The 24,728-nt window shown below is 46.0% G+C and overlaps 1 protein-coding gene across 5 annotated transcripts in view; it reads left to right on the forward strand.

The window, feature by feature from the left end:
* Window positions 1–329: 329 nt before the first annotated feature.
* The window catches only part of PCDH1 (protocadherin 1), a 236,786-nt gene continuing 212,387 nt past the window's right edge, over window positions 330–24,728 (forward strand). For 3 of the 5 annotated variants that reach the window (XM_029583680.1, XM_029583684.1, XM_029583683.1), the window contains exons 1-2: window positions 330–420; window positions 18,565–19,388. In XM_029583680.1, coding sequence (XP_029439540.1) covers window positions 345–420; window positions 18,565–19,388 — 900 coding nt within the window. In that variant the 5' untranslated portion in view covers window positions 330–344. Of the gene's footprint in view, window positions 421–489; window positions 1,349–2,031; window positions 2,255–18,564; window positions 19,389–24,728 lie in introns of those variants that run through there. The other 2 variants (XM_029583681.1, XM_029583682.1) reach the window with 2 other exon arrangements.

The raw sequence follows: 24,728 nt of genomic DNA on the forward strand, positions 1-24,728 counted from the left end.
ATTAGCTCACCTATTGTCATTCTGATTACACCCTGAGAAGAAACCACAGTCGGAGGGCTGCTCCTGCTTAAACTAAAGCAGGCGACTGCTTCTGTGCCGAGGCGTAACAGAACCCTAGAGTGGCATCAGGCAAATACAGAGGAGGGATTAAAAAAAAAAAGCAGATACAGCTTTAGAGTGAATGGAGGTAAAAGTTTCAGAAAATGGTGGGTGTGGTCATCCTAAAAAGATGCACAGAAAAAAAAAAAAAGCCTTTCGCCTAAGACCTAGCGCGGACGCCTGCAAGCAGCGGTAGGCGATAAGTTTAAGGCGCAGAATCGGTACTGTCCCTTTAAACTGCTGCAATGGACCGCAAACTCCAGGCACGGGCAGAGCTGGAACCCTCCCCGCGCGCGCGCGGCGGCGGCGGCGACGACGCAGGTGCGGCGAACCGGGCTCTTTAACCAAGCTTGGCGGGCGGGAGGGGGGACGTTTGCAGGCTGGTGTAGCGCGCGGCAGGCTGGTGCCGAGAGCGTCACTGAAGCGGACGGCCGCGAGCTCGCTGAGAGCGGCTCCATCAGGCTCCCCCACCCCCCACCCTCGCGAGGAGTTCCATTGCACTACTGGAGGCGCTACAGGTAGTCGGCGAGTGCAGCAGCCTCAAGCCTTGAAGTCTTCCCCCCCCCCCCCTCCTCCCCCATAAATAAGAGGGTGAGTGGAGGAGGAGGAGGAAGATCCGCGTCTAATCTATGAAATGTGTATTTTTCCTCCCCTTTTGTGTACAGAGGGGAGGTTTGTAGCCCCGTTAGTCCTTCCCAGCCCGTGCGTGCGTGCAACAAGAGGCACCTGCAGCAGTAGCAGCGGCCCGGCGCTTGCTCCGCGGACGCCAAAGGCAGAGGGAGAGAGAGAGAAGCCGCTGAATTTCCTCCTGGCAAGCGGACGCCGAGAGTAAAATCTGATTAAAAAAAAAAAAAGAGAGCGAGAGAGGCAGGGAGCTCCACCTCCTCGCTTCCCCCAGCTCAAAGAGTGAGCGAGCTGCTGCCTTCCCCCCACACAGACAGACACACACGCGCGCACGGGCAGAAGCCGGGAGGGAGGCTGGGTCCCTGCCCGCGCGCCCGCCTGCCTGCAGCTTCTCGCGGGCTCAAGGCGCCCCGCACCGGACCCGGGACAACTATTCCGCGTGGCTTTTTTTTTTCACCCTGACTTTTTTTTTTTTTTTTTTTTTTACACATTTCGGATTGGGCTGGACCTCCAAGCCTGTGGATGTGAATTAAACTCCCCCCCCCTCCCAGCAGTGAGGAGGCAATGAGGAACCGGGAAGAGGACTGTGCCAGGCAGGGCGATGGAACGAGGAGCTTCAAGCCAAGTAAGGGGGGGGGGGATCGATGTCCGCTGGGGGGGGGAGCTTCGCTTGGCAGCTCAGCCTCTACGGCCAGCGGTCACCCGCGGGGCCGGGGATGGCGGCGGCCGGAGCAGCCCTCCGGGGTCCTGTTGGGGGAGCCGCTCCGTCAGCTGGGGGGGGGGGGGGGGGTGCGTTGACTATTATTTATTTATTTATCGTTTTAATTTTTTTTTCTTCTTAGTCTCGGGGCAAGGTGCCAGACTGCAGCGGTATCTGTGCCCCTTCCCCTTGCTTCGGCTGCCACAGTTCTAGCTCTCCGAGCCGGCCTCTGCCCCCCCCCCCCCACCCCCGGCTTAGTGAGGGGCAGCAGATGAGACTGACCGGGGGTTGGGGGACCCCCGCGTGGCGTTCTGCGCCCGTGGGAGCAGCCCCTGGCCACCCCTGCCCACGCTGATGTGAAATCAATTTGTTTTATTTTTCGGGGGTGGAGGGTGGGTCCTCCGGATTCCCCCCCCCCCCGGGCGGAGGGTGTCGCAGTACAGGGAAAGGCTTTGCTGGTGATTGAGCCGCTGGAGCCCCCCCCCCCCCCCCCCCCGTTCCACCTGTGGACTTCGGCTCGGGCACCTGCGCTGCAATCGGAGTTGCTCTCCGGGCTCGGTGGCTTTCTCGTCCCTTTAGTGCGGCGGGCAGGGGCTTTCCCCCCCGATATTGGGTTGGGGGGGGGGGTGGATGGTTCAGGTCCCCTCCCCACAGTCGGACCTGGAAAAGGAGTGCGTTGGCTATCTCGGCACATTTTATTCGTCGGTGGGTGGCAAAACCGAAAGGCTCCTTGGCGCCGGTCCAGCCTGCACAGGGCATCCGCCGGACCGGCTTCGTTCCGGGGGAGGGGGGATCTCCCTTGATTTGGGGCTGCTGGCTCGTCGGTGGAAGGTAAAAAAAAACAAAACCAAAAAAACCTGCTTTAATCTGTGCCCCTTTCGTCCCTCTCCACCCCCCCCCCCTAAGGCTTTAGTGGGGGGTGGGGAGCGGTGGCACTGAGCTGCTCTTTCTCGAGTGCTTTGCAGTCTTTTCCGGTGATGCCTGCGACGAGACCAGCCAGGCTTGCAGGGTGGGTTTCGGCGATCGAGCCTTATTGCCGCCCCCCTCCCCCTCTTTTCCCGCGAAGTTGGCAACCTGCGGGCTCCTACGCGGGGAAACGGGATGCGGTGGTGGTGGTGGGGGGGGGGGGGGGGGTGCGGGGTGCCACCCTGGCTGCTGCCGGTTCCCGGCTCCTCTCTGCCGGTGCTGCTGATCGCTTTTGCCGCGAAAGGGCTGGAGGTGGAGGCGGCGGGCTCCGGGGTGGTCTGCAGAGGGGGCCGAAAGGCTGAGAAATTGCCTTTCGTTTGATACAAGGGGGGGGGGGGGGCGGGGGAAGCGAATGGAAGGAGCTCTCTCTGGACGAGGGCATGGGTGCGAGAGGCTCAGTTCCGTGCTCTCGGCTTTGCCATACAGCAGTAGTTAACACTTGTCCCTCTCCCCTGCCCATTAATGCAAGCCCTGTACTTCTCTCCCCCCCCCCCCCTTCTGTTTGCCACATCTGCCCTCTCCGATCTTAACCCCCCCCACCTCATGGCTTCCCCTGCTAAATAATTAAACCAAAGCGTCTGCTATAGGCGACTCTCTCTTTACCTAATGCTAGCCAAGTGCGAGGGGGATCTGATTTCGCCTTGGCTTATCCTGCGAAACGCCCTTTCGGACTTCTCTGGCTTCTTTTTGACGAGGACGGACCTATCTTAATTGCAAATAGGCAGGGAGCGAGAGTCTATAGTGTGACAGCTAGCGCAGTTTTGTTAGCTTTTCTGCTTATCAGATTTGCATGGTAGCTATCCTCTTAGCCTCTCTCTCCCTCCCTCCCTCCCATCATTATTCCGTCTACGTTCTGTGTAGCTCGGTATGTGATATAGGACCGCATTGTGTGTGTGTGTGTGTGTGTGTGTGTAATAGACACACTATTTCAAACCTATCCGACTATTTTGAATTCCAAAAAGAAGGGACCCGTGTGCTGTATAACACTGGTGTTATGAGAATGGATGTTGCATAACCCCCCCCCCCCCCCCCCCACTGCAACCTAAATGCTATTTATTTTGTATAAATAACTCCTGAATAGTGTTAAAGGCTGACTGTAACAGTTTGCTTGGCCTGGATGCCCCCGTAGGGCAGTGTCCTAGTGATATGTGCAAATGATGATTTTCATATAATGTGTGTGTGTGTGTATATCAACATTTGTATGAAGTTAGAAGTATGCTTTGTAACTGAAGGTGGCTATTTCTGAGGAAATCATTTTTAATTGAGACAGTATTTAATAGTATTCCACTGTATTTCTGTCCCAATTTTTTTTTTTTTTTGTCAGCATGTTAGTGGACCCCTTACGCACCGAGATAATGGAATCCACCCATATAGATTATTCTCCATAAAATACCATCTTGTAAGGTTTTGTACTGAATGTTAACCATAAGAGAATTTTAGTGTTGACCTGAAAATCCAGGGGTTTGGTTTTTTTTTTTTTTTACTACACTGGTGGCTACTTCCAGCAGTTTGTGGCTACTACGCCATTTTTATATCATATTGGGTTTTTCAGCAGACAGGGAGAAAACAAAAGTTCATGCCTCTTCTGGGCCTGGGTGATGAGCAGCAGGTCGGGAGCGTGGCTGGTCACTGCAGATCCCTTTGAAAGCAGCCCATGAGGAGTCCAGGGTTCAAGATTGTCCAGATTATGTCCGTGACACGGCTGTTAAAATACCATCTCTGCCATCGGTGTGGCTTTTATATTAATTTGGCTTGGCTGACTTTCCCTGGCTGGTGGGGGTTTTTTTTTTTAAGGGGGGGGGTACTTGAGGGGTTGTTTTTTTTTTTTGACCCTTTAAAATCTTTACAAGGGTCACACCTCCATCTGAGAGGGGGGTTCTGTTTCATTTTGGTGGCTGACGTTTCAACGTTTGCCTGGTAGCACAACTGGATGCAGCAAAACAAACCAGATGGTCACAGTGAGCACCTCATTCCCCCCCCCCCCCCCACCCCCAGTTTTGCCTGATGAAGATTTTTCTTCCTTCATTCTGCCATTTGTTTAATCATCTGCGAAAGGAATTTTTTTTTTTTTTCTGTCTAGCATGAAGTGGAAATTTTTTTTTTAGCAAAACCATGTAGAATTCAGCATGTGGCAGCAATGTTTTCGGCAAGGAGGATTTCTTGCTTTTGCAGCAATGTTTACCGTTTGAGGTGAAAAGCAGTATTCCTCCTGCCTCCCCCCCCCCCCCCCCCCCCTTACCTTCCATGTGTGCGGGCACTGATTCATCCCCTGCACACCAGGGCACCAAACTTGTCGGAACAGATGGCAGAGCTGCCAGACTCCAGTAGAGGGGGGTGGAATTCAAACCCAGGAGCAACAAGTGTCCAAACCAGGCAAGCCCATCCAGCAAAAAAATGTGACTTAATGGATTTAACGAGGCACAAATTGCACTAAGTCATACCGTGAAAAGGTTGGAGGTGCAAAGCAGATAGATGTTGGGCTACCTGATGCTTTTTTTTCCCCTCCCCCCCCCCCTTTTCACGTATGATGGATGTCGGATTAGAAAATGGTGACTTCTTATGTTGAAACTGTGTAGCGTGGAGCCTGTCTCTTACTCTTGGCAGGCAGCTAGAAGATGCTCAAAACTTCATTCCCCGGAGACATAAAAGCAATATTTTTTTCTGTTCATAATGAAATGGGTTCTGTTGAAGTGTGTGAGCTCAGATGTGTGTGTGTGTGTGGATTTATTTTAATTGTTTTGTGGGTGGGGATGCAGGGAATCTGTGAAGGATTCTAGGGCAGTTGATGCTGCTAAATCCTTGCTCTGGCCATCTCTGGAACCTTGGTCAAGTGGAATGTATTTGACCATCTCCCTCTTGGCACCCAGCCATATTGTGCTGCGTGTCTGAAGTGAGAATTTCTCTTGCGTGTGAGTGAGATGCTGGTATTTTCTGACACGTACAATTTACTGTTTTTTTTTATTCTTTTTTTTTTTCCTGTCCTCTCCCAGACAAATCTGAAAAGTTTTTTTTTCTTTTTCCTCTTTTGGGCTATTCAGCTATCTGAAGGCTTGATTATAAACCCATGGTTTGTTTTTTATAATTATTTTTTAATGATTGGTGAGTATATTGAGCTAGACCCTCTCCCCGCACATGGGGGTGTGAAACTGACACTATATTGTTTCCCGCCAGTGACTTTCTAAGCTGTGCAGTGGTTTTCCTGCAGATCTTTTTTTTTTTTTTTTTTAATTTATGTTGCTGGAGGGTTGGATACATGGATGAAACCTGCTTGAGTGTTCAGAAAAGTGCAGAACCTGATTTGTGTGTGTTTGGAAGGGAGATCATTTTGGGATTTGACAGAAATGTTGGAGGAAGAGAATGGAATGAGACACAAGGCATTGCTGTTGTAATTCAGGCATTAAGAGCTCTTAGGAGCTGGTGCGCATCCCTTACCCCTCTCCTTGTAGCCCGCCACACGCAAGTTCTCTCCCCCACTAGATCTGTAGTGGGAATTTTATTCCATTATTATCTTCTCTTTAACACAAATTGTTTACCTTCCGTTTTTTTTTTTTTCTTTTGCTTGCTGGGGGCCTCCCTAATCCTTCACAAGCCCAGTGGCTAAAGAAAATTCATGCAATGCAAAGCTGATCTTTTTTTCTTATGAAAAATGCAGACATTTAGAAAAATCATTAACTGGAGCTACAAACCAATTTTTTTTTTTTTTTTTGTTGTAAAGAGCTCTTCCTGTTGCTGCCAGTTGCTGTGTCCTTTCTGTACAGCTAAGAGCAGAGATCCCTTGTTGCGTCCAGGTAAAGAGTTTCAACAGCAGTGACGGGCATTCCTCTTTCCTCGGACTTCAGGCTATTGGCATAGTTCGTTGGTCATTTTGGTTCTTGCTCCTTGTTCTTTCATGGATTTTTTTTTCCTGTTTTGCCATTTTTTTTACCCTTTTTTTTTTTTTTTTTTTTTCTGGCATGAGGAATGCTTTCAGATCTGTACTGATTCCTGGAAAACCTGGCTATATATCTTTACCCCATGAGAACCAGGTGATGCCACTTCCTATATGCCCCAACCTCTTCTGTACTTAAACATTACTGATTGTGACAACACTGAGTTAAAATGGGTGTAAAATAAATTATATATATATTTTTATATTTGTAGTGACCTTGGCAAAAGACCAATGTCTTTTAAGGTAACTTACGCTATAGAAGGGGCAGCATTTCCTTGATCTTGTACTACTAAGCCATTTAACATCATGCAAGCCATCTAACCTTCCACAAATAAGCTCTGAGAGAACACAAGGCTAGGTTTTATCACCAAAAGACTCATAAAATTCCCTCCATAATGTAAAAAACTGTAGCTTCTAAATGCCTTTAGATTCTTGCTGAAAAAAACAAAACAAAACACAACCCTGATCATTCTGCTAGTCCATTTCTGGTGGTGGTGCTGCTCTTCTCTTCTCTGCCTGCCCACCCCTCCGAAGTGGGTAGGGGACAGGCTTTTTATCACCTTTTAATTTTACAGGAGAGGGGAAGCCTGTTTCCGTCCAAGGTGCACCCTCAGCACTGTAGCTCACTGTCTTGGCTCACTCTCTGGGCCAAAGCATGATGCCTCCAAGGAGAGACCGGTGGCCATATTGAGGACCATGCTTGTTTATGAAAAACATTGGGGGGGGGGGGGGGCGCAAACAAGGTAGGCCTAGTTTAGTCTTCAGATTAGAGGATGAATAGGCATGGAAGAAGTTTTTGGGGTTTTTTTGGGGTTTTTTTCTCAGATACTCTGGGTAGTTCTGCTTTAATCACTTCTTCTGTTATGATTTTTTTTTTCACGTCAGCAAGTACCACAAATTTAAGCAAAGATGCTTTAAGTAACATGCACATTTGAAGACGTGGTGGTGTTTCAGGTTGTTGATGAAATAGTAAACCATGCATGGTTAATGTCATGTTTTTACACCTCGATGCCTCTGTCAGTATTACGCTGTAACATTGTGAGGAGCTGGAAAACGATGCAAGGTGTGACTGTTTAACAGGACTATAGAAGAAAATTGCATAGTTTGTTGGAGTGCAAGTGCCGAATTGTGTGTGTGTGTGCGCACCTGCCTGATGTTACTGTGTTTGTCTAAACGACAGACGGATGTTCTGAGGGGTATGTCTGAGAACAAGGTCCGTGCTCTTCTCTTTTTCTCTTAGGGCAAGTGTCTGGGTCCACCTGTGAATGAATTTTTATTGACTTGCAGAGGCTGCAATCCATTACCGCAACCAGTTTCCCAGCTAGAGGGTTAAAATGTTTTAGGGTGATCTAGGTAGCTGGTTAGATTTGGTGCTTTTATCCTTCCTCTAAATTTCAGAATGTTTGGCAAAGCACTCTGTTGTAGACCAGCCAAAAAAAAAATATATATATATATCTCTGGATTACTATGACCTTTTTCCCATTCTATGTCAATGGCAGCAGGCAGGGAGGGGGGAGCTTAGTAAATTAGACCCTTGACTCTTTATACGTGCGAGTCGCTTGTGCGCAGGTAAGATGATGGTGAACTTCGCAATGAATTTATTCTTACGATTAACAGGAGCTGAGTCAGTGGTGACAGGATTTGCTGAAACTCTGGGGGTGGCAGGAATAGAACAAAACCTTTTAAGACCTGAAAAGTTCTCACAATGGGGGCCTTGGTGTGTGGAACTGAGTGGGCTTCCTGCTTTTGTCTGGAGCAGCATGGCTCCCTCCCCATCCTCAACCCCCTATCGCAGCCTGCAGATTTCTACTCTTTTTAACCAGTTGCTCTTAACGTTTCCTTTTCCTCTCCCTTCCTCCCCCCCCCCCCCCCCCCACCAGAATGTGCAGAAAATATGTGCTGATTCCCTGCCGAGTAACTGATGCAAAGAATAATTCCCATTTAGGAATAAACTCCATGGAGCATTAAATGAAAAAAAAAAAAAAAGCATTGGCTATGAAATACTGGGGTTGGCAGTAACAGTTTTGGTACCCCACAGTTAAAAAAAAAAAAAAAAAAAAAAAAATATATATATATATATATATATAATATATATATATATATATATATATATATATATATATATATATATATAATGTATATTTTTTTTTCCTGCTTTGTTGGGTGCCGCCTCCTTCCCCAGAGGTGTTCCAGCTGTTAATGATCTGCAGCCCAGTGCTCTTGAAAACCCTATGAGGTGACCTGTTGGGCCAGAAGTGTTGTGTGCTCAACTATCGATGCATCTGTTTTTTTGTTTTTTTTTGTTTGTTTTTTTTCTTCCTTTGATTTTTGTGGGTTTGGTGAAACACAAACACTTTATTCCTGTTTTAGGCTGATGTCTGAATGTCTGTTTTTAGGCCAGACATGTTTAAATAAATAGTGTATGGAAGCTCTCAGTTTAGGGTTCCCCCTCCACCTCCCTGTTCTAAGGAAATAGCCACGGGGAGTAGAAGGCTGCTGGTCGGAGGGGCGTCATATTAGAGGAAGTTATCACTTCCTAAAAATGCAGACCTCACAGTCCAGTAGGGAAGGGAATGGTAACCCAAGGTTTTCCTTTTTGAGCCAGAGATTACCGGGGAGCGGCCAGAGCTGGCTGCTTGAGGATGTGTAATATTGCCTGACGGGACAGTGAGGAATCCTAGTGGCCAAGTGGACATTTTGGTGAATGGTGGTTGCTGTTTTATTTTTTCCCCCTCCCCCCCTTGTGGACTTAAAGCCCAGCCCAACATTAATGGCGGCCTCCTGATCGGTGCTCAGGACTAGTGACTGCTGCTTTTCCTAACTTGTATCTTTACTCCCTCCCTTCCACAAGAAGTTCTGTAAGATACACTATTACAAGTTCAGTTATGTAATACCCCCAGCCTCCCCGTAGCCTGACACTATTAATCACACTGAAAATAGGGATGGCATTGTTTTCTTTACCTTGTCTTCCCTTCACATCCCTGCATGCATGTTGCCCGGTTGCAGCTTCCTTGCAGTGTAGGATGCAGCTCTTTCTGTGCTGTGGTGTTGCTCTTTTAACAGCCACTAGATGTTGCCATAACAGTATACGTGCTCGCTCTCTGCCGGGGGCTTCCAGGAATCTAGTTAATGGCATCCACTGGTGTTGGACCATCAAGCTCAACTGGCTTGAATATTGTTAACTTTATATAAAATTTATATCCCTTCTCCTCCAATGTTCGGGACGGGTTTCAAAATTACACACACAGTAAAAACACAAATACAAGATCAGACGGTGGCATACACAAGATCCATGCGGAATGAAGCAAATATTATAATAGCATGGAAAACTCACAGTATAACCTATGGAGATTTTAATCAATAGGAACATTCTAAGTAATAGAGGGAAAAGCTACTTCAACGCATTTGTGAATTCTTTAGGATCTTTGAGTGAACATAAATGTGGCAGAAAGGAATTCCATATGCATGAGCGTGCTATAGGAAAAAGTCCTCTCACGAGTGACAAAGGTGGGTAATACAAGGGAGCGGTATGTCAAGTAGATGTTGACTAGACGACTGTGAGATTTTTGGAGCAGGGTTGAGTTCATCCAAGGCGAGGTTACATTGCTAAGATCCTGGATTATCGCGCATTCTTGGACAGGGCACCAGTGGAGGCGCTGTAAAACTGGCGAGATATGTTTGTGGAATTTGGTACCGGTGAGCTGCTGCATTTTGTACTAACTGCAATGGTTTCATTATAAGGTGTGGGAACCCTATCTAGAGTGAATTGCAGTAGTTGATGCCCAAGTGAATCAGGGCCTGAAGTGCTGTTAGTCAGTGGGGCTTAACATATAATTTTTGAGCTACTGATTTAATTTGAGGCCACATGGATCCACAAGGTGTCAAAAATGACACTGGGGTTCCATACCTCGGGCCATTCACTTCGCACAAACAAACCCACTGAGGTCCCCCTTATTCAGCTTTTGATTCCTGAAGAGAGATTGTGGTTTAGCATACCTTAGTAATGACAAATTCCCTTTGAAAGGATCTCCCCCCCCCCCCCCCCCCCCCCCCCAAGCTTACGGAAGAAATGATGACATGCTAGAGGCTCCTAGCTGACGAAACGCAAACCTGCATCTGAACAGACTTGGGAGCATTTGCTTGACTGTCTGGGGCCCACCTCCTCTTTTTGTGAGAGGATCAGGGGCCCCCCGCTGCTATGAATATGGTTTGCAATTGTTTTCTAGGGCAAGTAGAGCCTTGCTGCAAAGAAATGTGATTGAATACAAAGACTCTGCTTATGCATGTTTGTTTGGGATTGTGTTCCGTGGTGGCAGGGGGCTCCCAGTGTATAATGAGCCCCGGGCATTCTGGTATCTTCTAGAAAAGGGTGCCAGATAGGTTTTGAAATCAGGTTTGTTGATCTTTACATGGTAACATAGTATAATGATTTGGTTTCTTTGCTCAGATAAAGGAGATCTTGGGATTGAGAGAGTGGCTCTTTCAGGCAGAGATCTATTAAAAATTCAAGACCTTTAAACCAAAACTGTCCTGGGGGGGATGGGAGGCATGGAAAATAGAGGCACCCACCCCAGGCCTTGCACGTGTGTGTGTGTGTGTGGGGGGGGGGGGGGGGGGGGGTTGCGCAGCCATGGTAGCCCTATCCCCTCAACCCCTATAATTTTAGGTTTCCAGGACCCGCTGCGTGTCCTGGAACTAAAGAAGAGAGAACTTTTTAGAAAGAATGTGGATGACTTGCCTATGATGTGTGCGCTCTCTTATTTCAGAAAGTCTGAAAATAAGGATCGATTTAGGGGAGAAAGGGACCTGGGAATAAGGCCAACAGCGTGAGCATTAATCGCAGGCAAGGCAATGCTTTGAAAGAGTTTAGCAGTGGTGTTAAGATCTCACCTGTGCCCTGCACACTGGACACCAAGGTAAAGGCTCCTAACCGGTGCCACAGTCCAAGCCCGGAGCCGCCTGCTGCGAGGGGAAGGGTGGTTCTGACACAGAAGATCCTTATCTCTGTGGATTCCTTCGCTGGGTGCCGGGCAGGCCGGTGCTTTGACGGGCAAATCCCATAAAGGTAACACTGAAGGAGATGGAAAATGAATGGCGCCCATCCCCTCGAGCAGACAAAAATAAACAGGCACACGCTTTGTATGGGGAGGTGTGCTCGGCTGATTTCGGCCAAGTCTTCATTATCCACCTGCTAGGCCAGACGCCAAGACCTGGGGAGTGAATGGGCCCACGCTGCTGGAATCTCTTCTCGTCTAGAGGGAGCTGTCGCTTCCAGGAGACGGCGACGTGCTCTCTAAGAACCGAAGTCTCTCCTGACTGGAGTGGCTGGCTCTCCTCCCCCCCCCCCCCCCCCAGTCGGCCTTGTCAGGAAACCTCAGGCTTGTCCCTGCCCGTCCTGAGAGGTTTTGGCCTTTGAGCCATTGACATCTGTGCTACGAGATGACTGCGACACGTGTACAGTGAGTTGGCACGACGGAGGTGGGGCAGATGGGGGTGAAAGATATCTGAAACAGGGGTCGCTGCTGGGAAGTGTGTCTTTGGACATGTTCTTGTTGTTGGAAGCTTATTTTTTGAGACACTGTGTGAAAATGTGCTTTTCTGCACATTGCAAGAGCTCGCCGTCTCCCTCCAGAAAGTAGCTGGGATGTTCTGAAGCAGGTAGAGAGTTTATCCATGTTTAATATGGTTTGCCAGCCTCTGTTCATCGTCGGCTGTCATGTAATGTTGGGTTGTATGCATACAGTGGCCAGTGATGTGTGCATGCGTGTGTGGCTTGCATGTAGTGTGGAGTGCTACATATTGGCTACAGCCTGACATACCGCGAGGAGGCATAGACGAGGGATCCGCAGTGGGACTCATGGGGGAGCCAGTGAGCTGAAGAGGAGGCGGCGCTGGAGGCATTGAGGGGCATTGGAGCGACAGTAGGGACGGTGTGCGGTGCAGCTCCCGGGGAGACCAGGTCCTGTGAGCCAAACAGGAGGTGATGCAAAAGATGCAAGACGCTGAGCACTGCGGCTGACGGGGAAAACCTGTGGCCTGCTACTGTAACTGAGGAGCAGATGCAGGAGGTGGGGAGGGAGGAAGGGAGCAGAGAGGGGTGAGGGAAGGCAGTAGTGTGGCAGGAGGAGGGGGATGGATGTCTTAAGGCAGGGGTCCCCCAGCTATAGCCAGCGGGCCGGAGCTGGCTCGCACACCTGCTTGTAGCAACTCACCATGCTTTTCCTTCATGTGGCCTGTAGAGCGTGTTTTGTGTTGGGGTTTTTTTTTATTATTATTATTAATGCATAGGCCCGGGTGGGAGAAGAGCTGACCAGACCTGCCAGTTAATGAGGGAGTGGGAATGAGAGAGAGCGATGGTGCTGATGCGAAAGGGGGGTGGGGTGCACCTAAAGGGCCAGATACAAAGGATTAGGGAAGGCAGCTAGCAGGCTTCCTAGGGGTTGTGCTAGAGTTACCAGTTTCTAAGAAATATTACTGCCATGCTACCTGCTGTCCACAGGGACCTTGGCTTTTTTTTTTTTTTAGTTTGTATTTATTTTTCCTGGAAATTTTATCAAATGTTTTTACAGCAAGAACAAAATATTTCTCACTTTGAGCGATTTGAAGTTAAATCTGGAAAGCAATTCATAAACTTTTATTAAATATTTGCCTGGAAATCTTTTCACAGATTTCTCTTTTTGTTCTTGTAATAAACTCAGATAAATTCCCGGGAGAAATAAAATAGAAAGTGAAAATGGAGACCCCCCCCCTCCCTTTTTCCAGCATTTCAGATCCGACGTGTGCCCTGCACTCCCCCAAACTCCTCTGTGGCTCCCCTCCCTTGAAAGGTTTGCTGAGTCCTAAGCCCTGCTGTGAGTTTGGGTGCTGGTGCATTAGCAGCTGACGTGCTTTAAGCCTTTTCGCCCCTGTCATTTTTCATGGGCTTTTTCTACCAGTTTTGATTAATTTTTTTTCCTTTGTCTTGTCTCATCCTTCTGATGCAATGCTTACTCTCTCTCTGGCTTTGGGAGGCTTTCCATCGGCTTTTCCCCAAACTTGAAAAGTGCTATTGATTTTGAAGTGGGCATCCAAAGGATGGTGGTGAACGGCACTGAAATGCCCCCTATTGAACTGGAGCGAGACACCCAAGCTTTTTTTTGGAAAGGAATCTTCCATTGCCAGCAAACATGTTTATAATTAACCCCTAGCTTTGGTGGCTGCCTCTTGTTTGTAAATTCGCCTCCCCCATTTAAGATAAGGGCAGAACTTTGTGCTCTGATTTTAATGCCTTTGCACTCTACGTCTCTGATACATACCACTTGCTGTTTTTGTTCTTTGCACCTTGTACTCTTCCTGTGTTTCAGCGGTGCTAGCATACCTTGCTCCCGTTAACACTCCATCCAGATTTAGACAGCAGCTGAAAACAGGATGACCTTTTATAACCTGAGCCTTTTTTTTTTTTTTTCCCTCAAATTCAGGAGCGCTTGAAATAGTTAATTTTGGGGTGTTTTAACTTGAAGCCATGCTGCTACACTGACCTCTGGCGCAATCTGAACGATGAAGCACTTCAAACACGCTGCTTCCGGCACCAAGCAGCTTGCAAGTAGGGATCCCTTGTTTTCGCAGTAACCAAATTGGTGGAAAATGACCTACTTATTCAGCTCCTGTATCCTGTCCTGTTAGGATAGTCTCTCCCCCCCCCCCCCCCCCCCCCCCCCCGTTGACTTTTGTTCTAAACTTGAAATTCCTAGTCAAAATTAAAAAAAACCAAAAAAACCCACGAAGGTCCTTAAGCATGGTAAATATTCCTGGTGGAAACCCTAAAAACCCAGGGGTCTTTGTGATCCTTGAAGACGGGCGTTGCAATGGTACATTTAAATATCTGAGCTGCTCTCTGCTAAAAAGATGAACCAATACAAGTAAAACTTTTTTTTTATTAATTTATTTTGTCATGGCTACCTTCTGTATTTTTCAGTAGCATTATTTTATCAGCCCGCTGGCTTCAATTCCTTTTCTAGGTGGCCTTATTGTGACCCAAGTATAACTCCACATCAGTTGGGTCTTGTCAGATGAATCGGATCAATTTCTTTGACTGGGTGAGCAGCCTCTTGTGAGAAACCATGCTGCTTCTGATCTTGTAATGCAAGGCCAGGATTTGTTTGACTTGTGCTGTGAGCTTATTGAGATCTGTAGGTACCTTCTAGATGGGAGTATGTGTAGGGGAAAGAATGTGAAAGTGTTGGTGGCTAGGTGACTTATCATGTGATATACCCAATTGGACTTGAAAGTAAATTTTTTTTTTTTAACCTGTCCTAGCCAGAATTGAAGCTTTGCTTGGTGCTACGGCTGACCAGTTTCAGTCTTGTGCTAATTCAACACCTACCTCCCTTTCCTGCTTGTTGCCATGTGCCCAGGAATGTTTTAAGGCTCCTGGTTCTTAGTGTTATCTGCTGTGAGCAAAATCTCTTTTGAACTAGTGGACTCTAAAAGGGGTGTGCACTCTTTTTTTTTTTTTTTTTTTTTCCCCCTCCTACTTGTTAGGAATCCAAGTTTGCACAAGGGAGGAAGATTGAACAGTACTTGTTTTGCTGTCACAGAGTTACAGGAGGGAAGAATCGCACTGTATTGGTGACAAATGCTTACCGACCTCTATTGGATGAATGTAAATTTTTATTGCAAATTGCCATACTCTGCTTCTTAAATAAAAAGGAAAACTGTTTGGATTTTTTTTTTTTTTTTTGGAAAATGACTTATGTGATGCTTTGTGAGAAACAGGGCACACAGTAGTATTCTCCCACACCTGGAAGATTTTGGGTTCATCGTCTCTCCCCCACGTACATACAAATGCAGACAAGAAAGCTTCTGCCTCTCATGCTTTATAGTATGGGTTGGGTTCCCAAATCCAGTCTGTCTTTTTTTTTTGGTATTTGTTTTTAGGATATCCACAGTGAATATGCACAGAATTAACCCCCTCCCGCCCCCCTCACACACACACACCCCTTCACATGTGGCTGCACTTCTCACCTCTGTGCGGCTTCTGGAAGAAATGGATTCTGCTATGGGTCGGAAGCTAACCTGTGAGGCCTTGGCGGGGGGGTGTCACACTTAGTCTGTACACAGTGAATCAGTTTACAGGATCCGACAAGCAGTCCAACTGCAACAATCAGAAAAAACAGTTAAATTAAAAAAAAATTGTTTAAAAATGTTGACTAGAATGGTAAAAGCTGGAATCATCCGCCTGCTCTCCATAAGGCAGAAGCTGCTCTGGAGACCCCAGTAGAAACAAAGGTACATGTGCATGCTTTTAATTGCTTGCACGTGTACCTCATGCATATTCATCATAGATATCCCGAAACTGCAGTCCTCAGATTGGCTTTGCAAACCCCTGTTTTAGGGTAAGTGAGGGCTGGAGACACCAATGGTGATGACTTAAATGACAGGGGCTGCTCGGAGGAGGGGAGTGCATGAATAGGGTCCAACCGCTCTGGGGCCCTGCACTTTATGAGCTGGGGGGGGGGGGGGGTGTGTCTCCGCACTGCCATGATGGCAAAATCTTGTGCCGTTAATCCTTCTATGCACCATTGTTCATATGGATAGAGTATAGTAGCACTGAAGTAAATCGACAATTGTGGGATGTGAGTTTGAGACTCGTGTCCCGTTGATTTCTCCCTGTACGGCAGCTTGCCCCGTTGTGATTCAGAAGTAGAGTTTCTTCGCTACCATCCCTCTTTAGAAGCTTACATGGAGCTGGGTGCCAAAAATACGGTATCGGGCCATCCGCCTTGGAAGTGGCTGCATGTTTGCTCCTAAAGGACTAAAATGTCTTAAAGTGCACCGCGGTCCTTCCTGTTTGAAGGAAAGGGATTACAGAACTCCAAATGAATATTCTTGTGCATGCACGGAGCCTGAGATGGAGCGTGGTCTCCTTTTACTCATTGCTCTTGAAGTTATTAGAAGGTGATGACGAAAGAAGTACCATAGAAACATAGAAATGACGGCAGAAGAAGACCAAATGGCCCATCCAGTCTGCCCAGCAAGCTTCCCTCATTTTTTCTCTCATACTTATCTGTTTCTCTTAGCTCTTGGTTCTAATTCCCTTCCACCCCCGCCATTAATGTAGAGAGCGGTGATGGAGCTGCATCCAAGTGAAATATCTAGCTTGATTAGTTAGAGGTAGTAGGGGTAGTAACCGCCGCAATAAGCAAGCTACACCCTTGCTTATTTGTTTTTACCCAGATTATGTTATACAGCCCTTATTGGTTGTTTATCTTCTCCCCTGCCGTTGAAGCAGGGAGCTATGCTGGATATGCGTGAGGTATCAGTTTTTTTCTTCTCCCCTGCCGTTGAAGCAGAGAGCTATGCTGGATATGCATCGAAAGTGAAGTATCAGGCACATTTGGTTTGGGGTAGTAACCGCCGTAACAAGCCAGCTACTCCCCGCTTTGTGAGTGTGAATCCTTTTTTCTTCTCCCCTGCCGTTGAAGTTATGCTGGATATGCGTGAAGTATCAGTTTTTCTTTTCCCCTGCCGTTGAAGCAGAGAGCTACCAGGTGGTGATTCTCTTGCAGTGCCCATCGTATCGAAGGGGGTTAGTTGTGCTTTAGTTCTTAAGGTCAGCAGATTGGAATCGTAAGTTGCTTTCATGGCGCACTGTCATCCCATTCTGTAGTATTTACATAAGCAGACTGCATGTATTCTACTTTTACATCATTAAGCTTGGAGGGCAATTTTGAAGGGATTTCTCTGGGTAACAGCCTTATGCATGCATATGGGCTCTTTGAAGGTTGCCTACCCTCTCTGTAGGTAAAGTGGCCCGCATGGTGTCAACACATACATACTACTTTTCAGTGCAGAGAGAGGAGGTATTCCTGGGGGATTAGCACTTAAGCATGCCACTTGTTTAGGGCAGGGAAGAAATGGAGGTTCCCTCCCCTCCCTCCCCCCCCCCCCCCCCAAATCCTCAGGAGCTATGAAAGCTGCCTCCATAGCATCCCCAGCACTAGTCAACCCGGCAGAACGGAAGAGCAGGTCCCTCTGTGTGGCAGAGCACTGCATTGTTGCTGAGCTTCTGCATCACCCAAAGCTCCTTTTTTAAAAATATTAAAAAAAAATAAAATAAATTTTAAGAGCAGGAAGTGAAAAATTCAAGTCTCTCAATTAGAGCCTATGCTGACAACTTGAGTTACTGTCTTCATCTGAAGGGAAATAATGACCTTTGTGAAATATGCCAGGGATGGTTTCTGTTTTGGAGAGTTTCTTCGCCATTAAAGCATCAACACACAGTTAAGCTCTGGAATTTGTTGCCAGAGGATGTGGTTAGTGCAGTTAGTGTAGCTGGGTTTAAAAAAGATTTGGAAACTGTCTTGGAGGAGAAGTCCATTAACTGCTATTAATCAAGTTGTCTTAGGGAATGGCCTCTGCTATTAATTTCATCAGTAGCATGGGATCTTCTTAGTGTTTGGGTACTTGCCGGGTACTTGTAGCCTGGATTGACCACTGTTGGAGACAGGATGCTGGGCTTGATGGACCCTTGGTCTGACCCAGTATGGCTATTTCTTATGTTCTTATCTCATTAGGCCTATTCTGTCCTAAAAAAGTGCGAATGCTTGACAAGCATTAGTTGGTGCTTCCCCCATTGCGATAGATAATGCTAACCCTTGACACCAGCCGCCGCTGAGTAGGTCGTAACTCATTAAATGAAACGGAATACTCCTTTAAAATAATGGTGTTCTGCTGTTATATATAAATGTTTTAACATGCTGAGAGGGGAAGGCGAGGATATTTAAAGGACTGGATGCAGTGTACATCCCACGCCTCTTTGATGACCTCATAACTCATCAGTGGCTGGCTTGTCTGGTTGCTTTAAAATGTGGCTCAGCTCCAGCTGTTTGCTGGGAAAACTCTCACATTCCATACAGCCTCTGTGTGCAACAGTCAAAAGCGTTTCAAAATTCAAAGGGCTTGAAGAAAGCTATTTTAGTTGTACCTTTAATAAGAAAATAACCAGTGTGTAATTAATAGCTTGCCTATGGCACAAACCCTTGGCTGCCATTTGCAGAGTGATGTAAGCCTCTGCTTGTCCAATGGGTACATAGGAAGGAGGGCCGGCTTTGATTCAGGAATGTGGTTTTTGAATTACAGACTTAATCATAGCCACGAGGACTAATAATTATAACAGCACAATGAGTATATTAAAGCCTGCATTTGCATGGAAACGGCCTCAGATTTGTTACTAATCTGTTACTCTTTCATGTCTGCTTCCGTACAGGTCGGACTGTCGTGTTGATGCCCAGAATGAAGTGGCCGTCGTGTATTCTCCTCCTCTGGGCCTTCCTGCAGCTTCCTTTTTTGGGGGAAGGAACAGCTATTGATTTTAAGGTGCAAGAAGAGCAACCCCCCAACACGCTAATTGGGAGCTTGGCCTCTGATTATGGTCTTCCTGACACAGGACACTTATACAAACTGGAAGTGGGGTCCCCTTACCTGCGTGTAGATGGCAAAACCGGAGACATTTACACCACAGAGACTTCCATTGATAGGGAGAACCTGCGTGAGTGCCAGAATCTTTTCCCAGGGGAAGTGTGCTACTTGGAATACGAGGTGTCTATCACAGACTTAATGGCCAATTCTCCTCCCCGTCTTTTGGAAGGTAAAATCGAAGTTCAGGATATCAATGACAATACGCCAAATTTTGCTTCCCCTGTGATCACTTTGCCTATTCCTGAAAACACGAATATTGGTTCACTTTTCCCTATTCCTCTGGCCACAGACCGGGACACTGGCTCCAATGGTGTGGCCACCTATGAGCTGATGGCAGGGTCAGAGGCTCATGCACTGTTTGGGCTGCAGGTAGCAGAGGATCAGGATGAAAAGCAACCACAGCTCATTGTGATGGGGAACCTGGACCGGGAGCAGCGGGACTCGTATGACCTAACTATCAAGGTGCAAGATGGTGGGAACCCACCACGAGCCAGCAGTGCCCTCCTGCGCATCACTATCCTGGACACGAACGATAATGCCCCCAAGTTTGAGAAGATGTCATATGAAGCGGAGTTATCAGAAAACAGCCCTGTAGGCCGTTCTGTTCTTCAGGTAAGATTTCCACTCTTGGTTTGCCTATCGTTTGGGTCATCCAAGTTGCAAACTAGTAAAAGTGAGAAGAGTGCCATGGTCCTTTCATACGGCAGCAGAGGGGAAAGTTTAGGTATTTTCCAGGAGCTGGTTGGGAAGCTTACAGTTTAAAAAGTTGAGAGTAGGAGGGTACAGCTTTCATCACGTGGCTCCTATTATAACTTGATAAATATGTTACTGGTCTGACACACGTGGCCAGACACTCAGGATAATATCCTACATAATGTGCTAACCCCCTTCTCTTCCTCTTATACTTGCCGTGTATGGAATAACTCTCTACAAATGGAAACTATCCCTAGTCTTGTAGGGGGAATCTATTGAACCCTGAGGGGGAGTTGGTCCATTGCATAAAGGCGGAGGATGCTCTCAACCAATACCAGATATCCTGGCTCTCACATATGAGTTATCCTTTTTTAGATGATGATTGAAACCATTTAGGTTGCTTTTGTTTAGTATTTTTTGTTCCCATTTTGTATTTGATTTATTTTGTGTGTTTTATTCTGTACATTGCTTAGTGCTTCAGCTTTAGGCGATACATAAATCTGAAACTGATATGACCCTGATTTGCATTGACCAGTTACTTAAAGTTGATTGCTCCTTGCCTAAAGCATTTCTTTGTTATTGCAAGGTTTAAGTTCAACAAATACAGATGAAATGATTTTATTTATGTGTGGGTAGGTGTTTTGTGAGCCAGGGTATAAAACAGTCCCACTTAATTTTTTATTTTTTTAGATTCCTTCTTTTGTATGATTTTATTGCTGATAGATGGTCTCTTTCCCCCCTTCATCTATCATAATTAAAGGGGTTCTGTGTACTTAAGACTTTGTAAGACATGTTAGGATCTGCAGGAATGTCTCTCAAGTCTCTCATCAGTAGCACCAGAAGAATTCATGGATCCTTTTTAAGATTTGGCCTACAGAGATTAGAATGTCTATTGATCAGTCAGGTTATTACCGGCTTGGCAATATACCAGTCTGTCAACATATCAAATCTCGCTAAACTTCATTTCTAAGCAAAAAATCAAGATCAGGAAACTTCTTGACTAAAACTTTTTTTTTTTAGTTCTTTGCAAATTTGAGCAGTTCAGTGAAACAAACTGCATTGCTTAGCCTGGCTAAAAATGCTCCTTTTTTTTATATATCATTGTTTTATGTAAAGGAACATTCATAGCTAAAATCAACAAACAACCGTTTACAGTAGTAGAATTCATAAACAGGAATTAACATCTATCCAAAATATATTAAGATCTAAGATATAAGGTGAGTAGTACACAGGAAGACAAAACAATATAACAAACTTCACATAAGTCACTGCATTGTATTGAGATTCTTACGTTCTCTTAAATTTATCCCCCCCATGCTTCAATTTCTATCTCTTGTCCTTCTTGTAGTTCTCTACATTCTGATGTGTTTAAGTCATGTTGTATGCATTTTTGAATAGCCATGTTTTTAGCTCACATTTTAAATCTATCTGGTATCAAACAACATCTCGGGTAGAGAATTCCACAGCTATGGAAAACGCCCAATCTCTTACTAGTGTCAGGTGAGTGCTCCGTATTGTGGGGGCAGTCAGTAGGCCTTTATTTTGAGATCTTGGTGCTGGCTGAGGTGTGGGGGTGTGTGGTTGTAATGTCACGCCTGTTTGGTGCCTTGTCCTGGTAGTGAAAGGCTCAGTGACACTCACGCTGCGGCACTAAAGGGTGTGGAACCAAGGAACCTGTTGGGTTGGTTTTGCAGTACCCTGTAACCTTAGTGTTGCTAAGGACATGGCTGTAGGTCTCTTTCACAAGCAAGTTTCGATCTAGTGATTAGAGAATTCTTCAAATTCCATTTGTACAAACCTGTGAGGTGACAAATGGGAGTATTGATAGGAACCGGTTCTGCTGCTTGAACCAGAAGGCTCTTGGTTGCTCTGTGCCAGCCCTCTGTGTTACACTTTTTAAGCCTTTTGAATAGATTTCTCTCTATGGACCTGACATGTCCTTGTATGCTCGGGAGTAGTTGGCTGGACCCTAAATTCCCTCCTGGGTGTAATGGGGGTTGCTTGGGACAATAAACTTTTTTTTTTTTTTGTGAGGATTTTGTTCTGGGGAAGGTCTGAACTCTGTTTCCTAAAAATGTAGATCAGATCAATTGTTGGATCTTAGGACTGGTTTGTTTGGTTTTTTGTTTTTTTTTCTGTGTTTTGGTTTATAACCGCATGAATGAGGGGGAGCTTCTAATTTCCTTAATGTGTCATTGTTTTCAAATGCAGGAACACCCTATAGTTCTGCCAGTCTTTCAGCTAATAATGCCAACTGGCAAACAAGCTATTCATTCCCTGAGGAAACTTACTGTATGAGGTGGTTTTTGTGTTTAAAAAAAAAAAAAAAATCACCTGAGTCATTCTCACCATTGCAAATTATCAAGAGGATCTTCTAAAGTTTTTCAGTTGTTTCCTTTGGCTGAACTTCTGTCACCAGGTATAATTCAAAGCCCATAAAATAAGGTGGGGGGCTAGAGGCAGCCAGAACAGAACACTTTGTGCTGCTGGCCTATCACAGTTTTGTCACGGAGCTCGGTAATTGCATGCTTGGGTAGGGTGAAAAGAACAGGTCCATGAGGTTCAGCCTTCTGATGGTCCCAGCAGCTCTCTGCATGATCCAAGGCAAAATGAAGAGAGAAACTATATACATCTCTAGCCAGTTCTGCAAGGATGAGGATTTTCATTGTGACCCAGAACATGGGGATAGACTCAGAATTGTTGGGGGTTGGCACTGTGCGCTGGAGGAAAGTGCAGTTACTGTGCTTGCCAGTTCCCTTTCCTCTGTAGGCTTGTCCATTTTAAATTTTCGAATTGATCTGGTGTCGAAGCTGTAGCTGCTTCTGACTGCCACGTGACCAGCACTTTCTAGAAACAAAAATTCTTGGGCTTTTTAGTACAGCTCTTTAGGCTACGAAAGCAAGAGTGGGCAACTATCTCCTTTAATGGTCAGGATTCTAAAGCCTTTCCATCAGACTGGAGCAAAAACGGATGACGTGATGCTATCATTTTAACTCAAAAAAGCAAAATGCTGCCAGTCTGTGTTCATGCTCACTTGGCATGCGAGTGCCTTCCACTGCCCCGTGAATCTGTGGCACTGGGGACAGCGAGTTTTGGGAGGAAAAGAGCCGATAGAGGAGAGATTGAAACTCCAGCAAAGAGACTTAAAGATATGTGATGGGGAGAGAATTTGGGGAGGAAGGAGTAATGTAAGTTAACTTGGGCCAGACATGAAGTGTGTAAAAGATGAGACATTTTTAGCTGATACAACAAAGATTTGGAGGAGTAAGAATTATTTAAAAGGGAAAAGATGCAAACGAAAGTTAATGCGGCTTGAAAAACAAAAGTGTAGCTAATGCTTCAGCGTTAAAAACAAAATTCTCATTATAAATGAGGTGCACATTGGCCTGTGCACATAGGTCTACAATGCAAACAATTCACGCTGTAGTCAGTGGGAGCCCAGGAAGCAGTTACTGAATGTTGAAACGGAGATGGATGAGAGCAAATTTTACTCAAATTGTATTGATTCTGACTTGTAAATGTTAGTGTTCTGCGGTAGGAGTTAGAGGGTTCATTGGCTGTACAGTGCTGTTTACAGTACAAGGTGTATGCATAAAGTCTTATAAGACCAGCATGTCTTGCTGGTTCAAGCCAGTAGTCCCATTGAGTCCAGCATCCTGTCTGGATCTTAATAGGAAGATCTCATTCTTGTTGCATGCACCAGACAAGCACAGGGCTACATCAGCATGGCACCCATGCTGAGTGGGAAGGCATCCTTGCTTCCTCCATCAGCCAGGCTAGGGTTCCTATGCCACTGCTGTGACTTTCCAGCTGCTTTAAGGGAAGTGCCCATACCTCTGATCGCCCTGCCCACAGGTCTACATCAGCATGGCACCTATGCTGAAGGCACTTGCACCATAGGGCATGCATAAAAGGAGCACAGCAAAGGAGCCTGCCCCTTTGTGCTCCCCTTTGTGCTCACCTCGTTCGCACCTCAAAAATGACACATCATGACAACCATGGGCTACAATCAGTATAGTTTGCCTCCTAACTTTTTTTTTTACAATTCCCAATCCCAGTAATTACAGACCAAAGATGATGATATAGTGCAGGCGGTGTATTAGACAGCTCTTCCGTCTTCCGTACATTAGAACTCTCATTAAATTGCCTTAAGCACCATGACTCCCATTATTGCATCTACAGCCCTGATTTTCTTTCTCTTCAATGCATAATCCATAACAAAAAAAAAATCTGTGGTAATCTATGACCACCTTGCCTCTGAAATATGACTGTCTGTTACAGAAACCTGGTTGAAAGACTACGACATTCCAGAACTGAATCAATGCTGCCCACCAAACGTCTCATACTTTCATAAGTCCAGACAGGGGCGATGTGGAGGTGGTTTAGCTGTGTTCTTTAAAACCCACTTGAAATTTTGTATGATAGTCTCCTATACCTGCTCCATACGAGTTATGTATGAAATCCTCCTCTATCTCATCCTCTAACCAAACCTTGTTTGATATCCTACTGTCCTGTGGATGGAAGCAAATCTCCTCTCCCACTCACAAGAGAGGCAATTGCCTAGATATGGTATTTGTCAACTCCACTGGGTTTCTACACAAAGCAGATAGCTCCATAACTGAAATTTCATGAAGTGACCACTTTGTCTCTTGTTTGCTCAGATCCAAATCTCTTAAACAAATCTCCCATAGAAATAATACCAATACCTTGAAACAAGGGCATTAGATCCTGAGACCCTTGCACCCAAGCTCATACCTATTCTGGACAACAAATCCTGTTACTCGCTCAAAGAATTTTTAGAAGTCTGGAACACTTCCTTAATTTCTACCCTTGATAAACATGTCCCCTTTGAAACTGTTCTCATCCAAGAGAACTAACTCAGCCCCATGGTTCAATACCTCTCTTCAAGCCAGGAAATGCAAGAGGAAATGGTGGAAAGACCTACAAAGACCAACAAAATACTGATTGTAAACTTGCTTCATATCAAGAGGCCATCACCTCCACTAGAGAAAGTATATCTGCACAAAATTGGCTTCTATGCTAAGCAATCCTAGAGAATTATATTCCTCTGTCAAGAAAGTAATCAACCCTAGCTGAATTCATTCTACATTTCCACCCACACCCCCGGGATGAACATCGTGGAGACATTCGCATCCTACTTTAATAGCAAGACAAAAAATGTAAACATCTTCAATAACTCCCCTATTGAAGAAACCGATGAACTGACCACTGATGGTCCAGTCTGGGAATGTTTTGACT

The sequence above is a fragment of the Rhinatrema bivittatum genome, chromosome 18 (genome assembly GCF_901001135.1).
Source record: "Rhinatrema bivittatum chromosome 18, aRhiBiv1.1, whole genome shotgun sequence".
In the NCBI taxonomy this organism is placed as follows: domain Eukaryota; kingdom Metazoa; phylum Chordata; class Amphibia; order Gymnophiona; family Rhinatrematidae; genus Rhinatrema; species Rhinatrema bivittatum.